Raw genomic sequence first — 12,500 nt, 5'->3', positions numbered from 1 at the left:
AAAATAGTAAATAAATGTTAGTTCTATACCATAATCATACAGGTAATCAAGTTGACAATGAATATGCAAATTATGTACAATATATACAATGATATGTCATTTTTTTCTCTTTTCTTTCAGATATCACCACCTGATAGTCATCATCATATAAAATAAAAAAGATAGTTGTTAGAAAAAGGAAAAAAAAAAAAAAGAAAAAAAAGGGGGACATGACATACCATGAGATCTTATAACCCAAGCAATAAACTTGCTGACACTTACGATGTTATCACATAAAGGACACTAAATTTGAACAGACAAGCCACTCACTACCTAAATTAATAGTATTATGTGCTAAATGGAGGCACATACTTCCTGACAGTATAAAAATTACTGTTGAAAACAACTTGGTATAACTATTCAATATAACAGGAAAAAAAATACATTTCACCCTGTGAATGAATTTCATAAAAAAAAGTACTTTCTTAAACCAATGTTTCTTAAGTCAAATTTCACATTGTATATACACAAAGACTAACACAAAAACAAATGCATTTTTTGTATGTTGAAGGCTTATTTTTAAGGAACAAAAAGAAACATATCTAATCCCTCAGTTAATACAAAGAGCTAAAACAGTTAAAGATAATAAAGTAAGTCAAAGACATACAGTAAGCCAATACTATAGTAACACCAAAAATGAAAAAAAAATGAAAAAAAAAATACTAGTACAGCTAAATATATTCCGGATAATTGTGGAAAACCTCATATCTATGTTTTAGCAGCAACGGGAGTCTCTGCAAGTGCCTGCGGAGGATGGAGTCCAGTCTGCAGGTTAAGGACCACACTCCGGTTCAGGCTCACGGCAGGGTAGAGGACCCCCGTCACTCCAGCAAGTGAAACGTAGCCCTGTAGAAAGGAAGTGGTTAGTGACGGACTAATATGTATATTAAGAAGCTGAAATATATTACATCCATACCCTATGAATCAATCTTTTTTTTTCCATCTTAGGCTTTTGCATATGCTTTCAAAAGTTTTTTTTTTTTTTTATACAGGCACTACTTAATATCCCCAGAGAATATTTCAAAGTAAACAAATACAGTTTATTAATGGACATATAAATAAAACCAGCTACCTGAAGTTCCCCATTCACGAAAAAGCTAAGTGTCTTTTCTGGTAAATTCAGCAACATCCCGACTGTGTCCCCAGCCCTGACACCGCCCGAAGTCCTGTTGAAGTGCTCTCCTCCGTGCATCAGCCATGATCTCTCGCTGTCTATGTACATGCTCCAGCTGCCTCCACACTTGCCTGCAAGAATTCCAATCATCAGTGAACAAAACCCTACATGGTAGTTTCTAAGATCAACCCTCACAATCCATTAGGATAAAGCAACTTGGTAATATCACTATATTATACATATATGACTGAAAACCAGTTCCTAAAGTTACCACCACTTACCAAGGATCATTTCCTTGCATATATCAATTCTTCCCAGTCCAAAGGCAATATCTGCATTTCCATCATATCTCTCCAAGGTATATTCCCAGTAATGTGCTCCACGAGAGAAGCCGACACTGCCCAGGACCACACGGTGTTCATAGGAGTCGCAGCTGACAGTGAATCCGGTTGCAGAAATGGTTACATCTGGATGACTTGATTCAAATGTGAACCAAGCCACTACGAAAAGAAAAAAAAAAAAATAAATAAATAAAGGGATTAGGTGCTAAACTTAAAAGGCTTTTTCTGAGATGATTTTTCTCTTCTTTTTATTTCCTCTCTTGTCTATATAAACAAAAGTCATTAGAATTTTTCCAACATCCACCAAATCCAGTGCATTTCTTTCTAACCTTCTGCAGTCTGCAAGCAAAGGGGTTCACAGAAAGGTGAATTCCCTGTCGAGTTAAAGGCCCGAACCCTGGCCCTGTAGATTGAGTTGAAGTGGAGCCCATCAATGGTGCACACGGTCTGTTCCCCTGAGTATACTTCCTGTAGAACCAAGAACAGAGGGATTAGTATCACTCATAAGGAATTTAGAACTGAATAAGATAGGGGGAGGAAGAGGGAGGCAAAGACCAAGATAACTTATGAAATACATGATGAAAAAAATAGTCAAATATTTTCAGCTTTGTGAAAATCACCTTTTCTCTCTCTCTCTGTCTCTCTTTCTCTCAAGAAAAAATATATACTGCAGTTAAGAAAGGGGAATACAAAATAACATACCCTAAAAGCTCCCCCGGCCCCATCGTCTATCTCGAGTGTGTAGCCTGTGACGCAAGAGGTGTGGTGAGGAGCCCAAGCGATGGTCACGCTGTTGTTCTCGGCACTGCATTCTTCGGGGATCATGGAGGGGGTGCCAGGAGCTGTAAAGGACAAACCATTAAACATGTGTATATATAAATGTACACATAAATAAAGATGTGTGTGTCTGTATGCATAGATAAGGTACTTTATGATATATTTTGTCTTGTTTGGAAATTTCCCAGGCGCTAAAAATCACTGAATCAGACAAACAACAATCACAGAAAAATTCACACCATGCAAAGCTACCCCTTTAACATAGGAAACAAGACCAAAATATAAATTCAATGTCAATAACCCTCATGGGAAAAAAAAAAAAAAAAAAATTATTCATTTCCTTTATAAAACTTGCAATCCTTATCAAATCAAGACATGGACACACAATCAAGGTGTTTCATCGAATATTTTAAGTTATCTTTATCCCTTACTTTTACAGGAAGTTTCCCTGGTTCTAATTACTTATGGTTTATTTGATAAGAATGAAAGTAAATTCAAGACATCTGCAATTTGCTTAAAAAAAAAAAAAAAAGACAGAAATCTTGAGGAAAACTTGCATTCCACTTGAGTCTGTTGCAGTTCTGTGATAAGTTCTGTGCAGACAGAAGCTTGGTGCTCACATGCAGAGGGAGAATAACATTATGAAATTGTGAGAATAAGTATTGATATTACTGATAAGCACAATCTTTTGATGTTTGTTAGCGAATCTAAACAGCACTATAATTTCAGAAAGAATAATTCACAATGGCTATAGGTTTTGCTATTTTAACTACAAGCTTAGAAGAAAGTAGGTTTTAATTCCATAAGCTCGCATATAGGTTGAAGAAAAAAAAATATTTGGGAAGGAAAATAAGAAATGAAATAGCCATAAAAGTTTTTCACCCATCATAAAGATTGTAGTTTGTCTATAACCATATCTGATGCCATTCTGTTTCTGGCCTTACAGCATCACAGGAAATAGAAGATGGAGTGCATATGTACAACAAAAAATATGAAGAGGGTAATAATTATTGAGCCAAAAGACAATGTCAGAGAAATAAACAGAACAAGAAAATGTAGTAGGGAAAAAGTCAGGCATGTTTTTTTTTTCTTGTCAAAAACTATAAAAAAATGGATAAACTATGGCACTACAAAGAGGAAAACAAATCACAAGTGGAGCAACTTTAACCTACTAATTCTTCAATCTAAGTCATTTAAATAAATAGTAATTGATAATCAATATTAACACACTACAAAAATGAAACTACAGGTTTAAAAAATGCGAGTTATAACTAAAAATAAATAAATAATATGGATACCAGTATATAATTTATTAATGAAATAATGCTTGAACTAAGTAAACTGGAAACACTCCATGCTGTCTCTATATCTATAATATATTAGAGATTAAAAAACTAAGAGATTTTTCTATATGATTTACCACACCTTTTCCATCATCTGTCTCTTGTAGTGTTACAACAGGGTCTATGACAGCATGTAAGGAGAGATGGTTAACTTTGGTAGAATATGATATCACATATTACTGCAATGTATTTAGTCAAGGCCATAAAATTCACAAGTCGGTATTATGGACATTATGCAACACATGCAGAGAAAGAAAGAAAAATGCAAAACTATCCACAAATTAATTACTGCAATTATATCTTGTAATTACCACACTTATCCCTGACTTTTTAGGCTCATGAACTCATACATACATTCATTCATTCATTATATATATATATAATATATATATATATATATATATATATATATATATATATATATATATATATATATATATATATATATATATATATATGAGAGGCACTGTCTGACTTCTTTATACATCATTCAAAAAAAGAAAGAAAGAAAAATGGAATCTGTATTGGCAACACAGAAATAATCTAGTTTAGTTCATGGGCTCTTTTGTGCATTCTCTCAAGACAGGATAAAAAGTCCATTTATTACATGACTATATATACTTTACATTAGTCCTTAACCTCTTTTACATACATCTCTCAAAACATAACAATAATACTCTTCAAACATTAAAACAAATATCAAAAAAGGTTATTTCTCTATGAGGCTAATACACTGGCTTTAGTCAGTTCTCTCAACACATCAATCTCTCTCAACAAACAAAAATACAAAAAAAAAGAGATAAAACAACCCCCCCCAAAAAAAGAAAAAAAAAGAAAAAGAAAAATAATAATAATAATCCTCCTCCAAGGCAACGTACGTTTCAGCTGGATGAAGGTCAGCTGTTGGATGGCAGTCAGCAGGGTCTTGTCATCCAGGGTGAGGTTGAAGTGAGGTGGCACCCTCGGCTCTGACACCATGTTCTGATCCCAGTCGCGGGACATGGCATTCACGCGCTCCTCGAGGATTTCCTGGGCCTGGGAACGAGGCAAGAGGTTAACCGGTTAGTTGGGGGCACAGGAAAGGGAAGGACGTAGGGAACAACAGTAAATATTTAGTATCCTTTTAAATTCATTCGTATCTACGCATATATGTGAAACTCGGTATGATAATATTTGAGAATGATCCTCGTCTTAAAGGATATTATTTAATGAGCAAATGGTAGTGTCACACTGGTATATTTTATGAGCATGAGTAAAACATCGAAGTGAGTATATGACAAGGATTAATGAGAAAGACACGTAAACGACGTAAAAATTACCTATGGAACCAGGACGGTGAAAATGATCAAGAGCTAACAAAAGATCTCTCAATCGCTTACATTCCTTAGAATACGACAATTCACAAGTATGATCAATCATATCAGATTTTTTATTTTAATCTCCAATAAATGACAGCAAAATCACAACCCCCCTCCCCCCCAAAAAAAAATCTCCCCAACCCAAGGACAAAAAAGATCCGGAACTGACTTCCATGAACGAAGCAGGGTCCGATTCCTTCAGAGCCTCAATGCAGAAGTGGATGGTGGCGGTGGTGGACTGCAGGGTGTGAGTGTACTCCTGCACCTGATCCCTCAGCGAATGGACCTGGAAAGGGGATCCCAATTAGAAGGAATGGATGAGGAATGAAGAAAGCTGGAAAACACTTGGATTATATGGGGAGGGAAAGGAGATCCGAGGGAGAAGCAAAGCGAAGAAGGGAGAAAATGGAAAAATGTATAGTATTTAAAACAAAATCAATATCCTACCACAGCTATAATCACTATCTATGCGTATTTGGCAAAGAATCTTAAAACGGACAGATCAATTCAGAACAAACGGAGAGACCAATGAACGCAGGGGATACAGATCATCATAAATAAGAAAGTCAAAATGCCCTCACGCACACACACAGTCCCCGAAGATCAATCCTACAGATCCATGACACGTACCTTTGCATCCCGCTGTCTCCTGACCCAGTTGATGAGGTCGACGCGCCTCGCCTGCAGCGCCTCCACCAGGGCGTCCACTTGCGCCACGATCACGCCCTCCACCTCGCGGCAGTTTCCCTGCAAGACAGTAAGCTCATGAACGGACGGCGAGTCGCACCACATTAATTATTGACTGAGGGTAGTTTTGTAGGACTAATTGTGGTGTGATAGTTCTTTGTATCATTACTGTTACAAAACTACCAACTAAGATACTAAAAGGGTGACGCTCTTTAGTTTATGATCAAAGTGTTTGGTTATGCAGCTTGCTTTGTGTTTCAAAACCATTAACTTTCGTTCAAATCTTACAGCAATACAAAAAATTTATTAACTAAAAATAAACTACAACACACTCGTACGTGTACACAAATATTCTAGACAGCTGAGCTAACATTTCCAAATTGTGTTAAAATATTTGTAAAGCACAAAACATATGCATGTTATTTTTCCTATTACTATATCTATGTTATTCTTTGCATCTACATCTGGACTAAAAAAAAAAACGTACTGATCAAAGTACGAACCAAACAGAATGACACAAAGCACTGCCAGCCAACCAAACATTAAGAACCTAACACAAGACTTCAAACACTGACAATTAGTGCCAAGACAAACGTCCCACCAGCCATAATCCTACCCACACTTGAGCCGAATGAGCCCCAAGCCCCCCCAAGCCCCCCCAAAGCGCCGTTTCAATAAGGACTCACGTGCACTTCCTCCGAGAGCGTCTTGAGGGTGTGGATGAACTCCGTGGCCGCCCGCGCCTTCTCAGAGAGCTGCTGGAGCGCCTGTGAGAGCTCCGTCTGTAGGGGAGGGAGAGAGGGGGAAGAAATGTTAAATATCTGTCTTTTTTTCCGGGGGGCGGTATTAGATATGTTTCTGACCTTTACACCCCCCCCCCCCAAAAAAAAAAAAAATAGTTTGTTATTACGAAACAACTGATACATTAAACTTTTAATTTCTGCAGAAAACTTACTTTTTTAAATTTCTTTGAGTTATATTTCCTACTTCTAAAAAAGGTGACTATAAAAGATTCGTGGAAAGATAATGACATGTAAGCACCTTAAATCGACACGGTTTATGCAGAGATCCCTCGATCTTTGCAATTTTTTTTTTACATTATACAAAATTTCAAACACCGCCCTTCATCAAGTGCTAATAAATATGACAAGCGGTAACAAAAAAATCACAAAGGACTGAAATTGAAAAAAAAAACTTTTTTCTTCGACTTTCGTTCAAAAAATAAAACTAGCGAAACAACTTCCACTTGAAATTCTACAAAAGGAACAAACATACGTGCGGTAACTATACAACAACACTTTGTGAAAAAAACCCATTGAAGTTGTGTTGTGATTGTGGTACTTGGCGTGTGTTTGTTTGTGCTTTGTCCAAAGAAGTCACATAAGTTGGATGTCTAAAATAATAGTAGTGATAATGGTAATGGTGATGGTGATGGTGATGGCGGTGACGGTGTCGTTGTTGATGTTGATGGTGGTAGTGGTAATGATGATGTAATAGCAGTAGTACCCCCCACCCCCCTCCGTTATCATTTGTAGCAGCTGCAGTCATAGTATATACAGTAGGGAAGATAGCAACAGAAGTAGCTGTAGTAGTCGTATTGGAAACAACAGAGTAAACAGAGCATCAACAAAGCGAAAGGGGGAAAAATGAGCCGTCATAGAGCTTAAAGGGGAGGGAATGAGAAGGGGGAATGGGGGTAGGGGGAAGGGGAGGGAAAGAGAAAGGAGAAGGGGAGGGAAAGAAATAGGGGAAGGGGGGAAAGGGGGTATAGGGAATGGGAAGGCGGTAAGGGGGAAGAGGAAGGGGAGGAAAAGAGAAGGGAACGGGGGGATAGAAGGGGAAAAGAAAGGCAACAGGGAGGAGGGAGAGGTAGGAGAAAGATGGAAGAGAAGTGTGAAGGAAGGCCGGTATCTAGTGCCTTTGTATTGATTCATTTACGCTTCATTTCACTTTTCTTGTTCTGGCATTTAATTTCGTCTGATTTTCTTCCGTTTCCTGGGGGCCATGTGGCAACCCGACCACAGCCTTCGCGAGACCCGACGGGGCGCCCGCGTTGATTTACGTCCCGAGGGCTGGCGCGCCGGTTCCTCGCCGCGGTCCCCCAAATCGCTCACTTCCGCCGGGTAGGCCCACGACGCGAGCACCACGCCGACGCCGACGCCGACGCCGCGCCGCGCTGTCTGCCGCTCGCGTTTACGGCCGCTGCGGTGCCGGCTAACTGTTCATCCTGCTGTCGCTTCACCCGTTACGGAAACACCTTCGATGCGAAAGGGGTTAGGCGGTGATTTTAGCGGCGGTTCCGCGGTTCGCGCTCTCGGTTTGCCTATGGGTGACGGTCTCTTTGCTTTGGCTTTCCTCCCTCCCTTCCTCCATCCATCTCTCTCTCTCTCTCTCTCTCTCTCTCTCTCTCTCTCTCTCTCTCTCTCTCTCTCTCTCTCTCTCTCTCTCTCTCTCTCTCTCTCTCTCTCTCTCTCTCTCCCTTTTTTACGTCCTTCTACCTATTTCTCTCTCAATCTCTCTTTCTCTTTCTCCCTCCCTCCCTCCCTCCTTTCCTCTCTCTCCCTTCCTCCCTCCCTCCCACATTCCCTCACTCCCTCTCTCCCACCTTTCCTCTCTCTCTCCCTCCCTCCCTCCCTCCCTCTCTCCCTCCTTTCCTCCCTCCCTCCCTCCCTCCCTCTCTCCCTCTCTCCCTCCCTCCTTTCCTCTCTCCCTCTCCATCCCTACCTCACTCGACTTCATCTCGGCTTGCTTGCATTTTATGACCAGTCATTCGCGCGGAGAAACACTGGCATAAAGCGGGAAGGTGTTCTCGTTTGGGTACGGAAAAGAAGAAGAAGAAGGAGGAGGAGAGGAGGAGGAGGAGGAGGAGGAGGAGGAGGAGGAGGAGAGGAGGAGGAGGGAAAAAGACGAAAAGGAGGGAGGAGCAGGAAGAGGAAAAGAATGAAGAGGAGTAGAATCATGAGGAAGGAAAGGAGAGGAGGGAGAGGGAAAAAAAGGAAGTGGAGGGAGGAAGAAAAGGAAAAGGGGAGGAGGAGGGGAAGGGATAGGAGAAGGGGAAGCGGAGGGGAGAGGGGGAGAAGAAGGAGGATGAGGAGGACAAGGGAAAAGGAGGAAAATGAAGGAAAAGAGGGAGGAAAGGAGGGGCAGACGGATGAGGAAGATAAAAAGGAGTATAGATTGATTAAAGAAAAAGTAACCTCTCCCTCTCTCTCTCTCTCTCTCTCTCTCTCTCTCTCTCTCTCTCTCTCTCTCTCTCTCTCTCTCTCTCTCTCTCTCTCTCTCTCTCTCTCTCTCTCTCTCTCTGCATGTGCATAACTTCCCGCATCTACACATGCGTCAGCTACTGAAGAAGTTGCACAGGGACCCCCTTCGACCGACCGCCCCCCTCCCCCTCGTCCACCAGCCCTTCGGCCGGAGCCAGCGCGGCCGAGGGAGCAACAGGTGGGGAGGGGGAGGTGGGGGGGGGGGGCGTCACGCCGGAGAGGCTCAGGGAAAACACCCGCTGCAACAAACACGGATTTAGCTCTAAGCTGCTGTGACTCGCACTGATGTACCTTCCATATTATTGCGTCTCGTGCCACTTTCCTGCTCTTCTTTTGTATAACGGGGAGGAGGAGGAGGAGGAGGAGGAGGAGGAGGAGGAGGAGGAGGAGGAGGAGGAGGAGGAGGAGGGGGTGGGGGAGGAAGAGGAAGAGGAGGAGGAGGAGGAGGAAGAAGATGGCGAAGAGGAAGAAGGAGAAGAAGAAGAGGAAGAAGAGGAGGAATAAAAAAAAAATAAGGAGAAGAAGAGGAATAGGAAGAAGCAGAAACAGAAGCAGAAGAGGAAGAGTAACTAACACATTTTCGCCATTACGACTCTTTTTCTCACTTTTTTTCAGCATTTTACTCTTTTTTAATCCAACTGTACCTTTAATTAAGCCCTCTAACAGATTTCGCATTAAATGGGTTGGACTTCAAGTTGAACTCATGTGTTTTTTCAGTGCTTCGACTTCGCACTTTTGAACCTTTACTCATTTAACCTTCATTGTCAGGAAAATGTCCTGATAATCTAACACCCTTAGTGTTACATTAACGTGTCTGTGTCATTGTTTTAGTTCATACTTGTATTTACTTGTATTTATTTGTATTTACTTGTGTTTAGTTGCATTTGCTTGTGTTTACTTGTATTTGCTTGTGTTTACTTGTATTTGCTTGTGTTCACTTGTATTTGCTTGTGTTCACTTGTATTTGCTTGTGTTTACTTGTATTTGCTTGTGTTTACTTGTATTTGCTTGTGTTTAATTGTATTTGCTTGTGTTTACTTGTATTTGCTTGTGTTTACTTGTATTTGCTTGTGTTTACTTGTATTTGCTTGTGTTCACTTGTATTTGCTTGTGTTTACTTGTATTTGCTTGTGTTTAATTGTATTTGCTTGTGTTTAATTGTATTTGCTTGTGTTTACTTGTATTTGCTTGTGTTTACTTGTATTTGCTTGTGTTTACTTGTATTTGCTTGTGTTCACTTGTATTTGCTTGTGTTCACTTGTATTTGCTTGTGTTCACATGTATTTGCTTGTGTTTACTTGTATTTAACTCTTATAGTTTATTTGGAAGTGTAACACCAAACTGGCGTGACTCAAAGGGATGAATTGGTATTACTTTATTTCACGGTGAGGAGGAGGAGGAGGAGGAGGAGGAGGAGGAGGAGGAGGAGGAGGAGGAAGAAGAAGAGGAGGAGGAGAAGGAGGAAAAAAAGAAAAAGAAAATGAAGAAAGGATCAAAGGAAGAAGAGGGTTGTAAATAGAAGTTGAATCTAAAAAAAAGAAGAAGAAGAGTAAGAGGAAGAAGAGGAAGAGGGAGGTGACAATCAAGCGGCGAAGACCCGCAGCGCAAGCGGCGTCGGCGGCGTCCGGTCTTCGCGAGCGGATGTGAACGACTCCCCCAGCCACGTTACCTGAATCATCACTACCACACATCATTACCGGCCTCATCGTTACCAGTCATCACCACCACCAGAGAAATCACCACCGCGGAGTCATCACCATCACCGCCAACCCGGCCTCGTCGTTGTTTTAGAGAATCTTGACCTTCAAGCCGTGAAGTGCAATAAAGTCACCTCCCCTCCCCTCCCCTCCCCTCCGCCCCTACCCCCTGCAGTACACGGGAAAGCCACATCCTCCTCCCTCTTACTCTACTCCTCCCCCCCAACCCCTCCTCATTCCTCCCTCCCCCACTCCTCATCCTTCCCCCTCCCCCCCCTCCTTCATCCTTCCTCCCTCCTCCTTCCCCCTCCCCCTCCCTCATCCTTCCCCTTCCCCCTCCCTCACCCCTCGTCCTTCCCCCTCCCTCACCCCTCATCCTTCCCCCTCCCTCATCCTTCCCCCCCCCTCATCCTTCCTCGCTTCCCTACCCCTCTCATCCTTCCCCCTCCCTCTCCCCCTACACCCGTATAAATAAAGCCATAAAGCCACCCGCGTTTCTCCTCCAAAACGCCCATTCACTCCTTTCAAACTCAACCTGAAAAGCGACAACCGCCCACCTCCTCTTTCAAGACGGCCACCAAGCAAGCAACCAACCCTTGCACAATCAACCCGTCACGCCACGCAACACCTTAGCGTAACGCCGCCCAAACACCGCCCGCGCCCAAATGATCATTAAATCCATAATTGCGTAACGCTACACCGTTTGGCGGTTAACAGCACTCGAGGCTAATTAGGGAACTTGATATCCAAGCGATGCACCTCACTGCACCGCCGCCCACGTGACCGCCCGCGCTGCACACCGATGGATAGATGGATGGGTGTTCATTATGTATGGATGTATGGTTGTGTACATAACACTGATGTAGATGGCGGGAATGGATATGCGTAAATATATAGGGCATGTATCAACGCACATCTATGTCTGCAAAATTATATTCATATTTATGATTATATAATATATATGTGTACACATACCTTTATACATAACATGTATGTAAAACTGTGCGCATGTGCACTATCTATGTACATATGTGTATGCATATATGATCGTCTGTGCAATAAGCATGTCTGCATATTATATCTGCGTGTCTTATTAGCGCACCTCCCCCCCCCCTCCCGCAAACCAAAGTTTCATCTTCCACAACGCTAAACACCCACGCCCACATACACACCCACCCACCTAAACACACACATACACACATACCCCCACCCACACCCACATACACACCCACCCAGCTAAACACACACATCCCCACCCACACCCAAAACGACATATCCCCGCCGCCCTTTGCCTTCCACCCAACACTCGTGGCGGGGTAATCCTTCGCCACTTAAATCCTGCCCTGCGTAATCCCGTCGCTGCCACGATGTCCAGGATTACACAGGATTAAGAGCCTCAACTGGAACACAGGTACAGGTTACAGGTCTCGTGTCGCCGTCTACTATACCCGGCGAGCAGGACCCAGTTAAGACTCGTTTGGGGGGGAGAAGGGTGGGGTGGGCGTGGGGGTGGGGGCTGGTTATGAGGGTGAGGGTGAGGGTGAGGGTGGTGGGTGTGGGAATAGGTTGAGGGTGGGGGTAGAGGGGCTCTTGCAATCGCCGGAATTTTACCTGAATCAATCGTTTTTTTAAATCATCTGAAGAGTAATAATTTTTCTCCTGCTTTATCTTGAGGTCTTAAGTTCCTGCACATTTTTTCCCTCTTGTCTTCTCCTTTGCTTAAATTTGACCATTTTTTTGCTTATGCAGTGAAGGAGAAATAAACCATGCTGTTGATTTCCACTTTGCAAAAATTTGTCGCCCCTTTCGTCTTTCAATCTGTTTGCCTGTAATATCCCTTCCTCAACGTACACATGCTGCGTACACACACGCTGCGTACAC

At 42.3% G+C, this 12,500-nt stretch overlaps 1 protein-coding gene across 2 annotated transcripts in view; it reads right to left on the bottom strand.

Moving 5' to 3' along the window:
* Trim9 (E3 ubiquitin-protein ligase Trim9) overlaps window positions 1–12,500 on the bottom strand; it is a 276,046-nt gene that overhangs the window by 632 nt on the left and 262,914 nt on the right. Inside the window, exons 2-11 of one of the 2 annotated variants that reach the window (XM_086530428.1) lie at window positions 6,346–6,441; window positions 5,603–5,719; window positions 5,142–5,258; window positions 4,493–4,649; window positions 3,697–3,735; window positions 2,197–2,336; window positions 1,824–1,962; window positions 1,435–1,653; window positions 1,112–1,284; window positions 1–885 (exon numbers count right to left, since the gene is read on the bottom strand). The exon at window positions 1–885 is cut by the window's left edge and continues 632 nt beyond it. In XM_086530428.1, the coding sequence (XP_086386554.1) occupies window positions 748–885; window positions 1,112–1,284; window positions 1,435–1,653; window positions 1,824–1,962; window positions 2,197–2,336; window positions 3,697–3,735; window positions 4,493–4,649; window positions 5,142–5,258; window positions 5,603–5,719; window positions 6,346–6,441 (1,335 nt within the window). In that variant the 3' untranslated portion in view covers window positions 1–747. The remainder of the gene's footprint in view (window positions 886–1,111; window positions 1,285–1,434; window positions 1,654–1,823; window positions 1,963–2,196; window positions 2,337–3,696; window positions 3,736–4,492; window positions 4,650–5,141; window positions 5,259–5,602; window positions 5,720–6,345; window positions 6,442–12,500) is intronic. The other variant, XM_086530429.1, reaches the window with a different exon arrangement.

Source organism: Penaeus japonicus, unplaced genomic scaffold, assembly GCF_977035675.1.
Source record: "Penaeus japonicus unplaced genomic scaffold, GWHDUDI00000001_assembly GWHDUDI00000033, whole genome shotgun sequence".
Classification (NCBI taxonomy): Eukaryota; Metazoa; Arthropoda; class Malacostraca; order Decapoda; family Penaeidae; genus Penaeus; species Penaeus japonicus.
The sequence above is the reverse complement of the archived record's forward strand: the minus strand, read 5'-3'. Positions and strand labels throughout refer to the sequence as shown.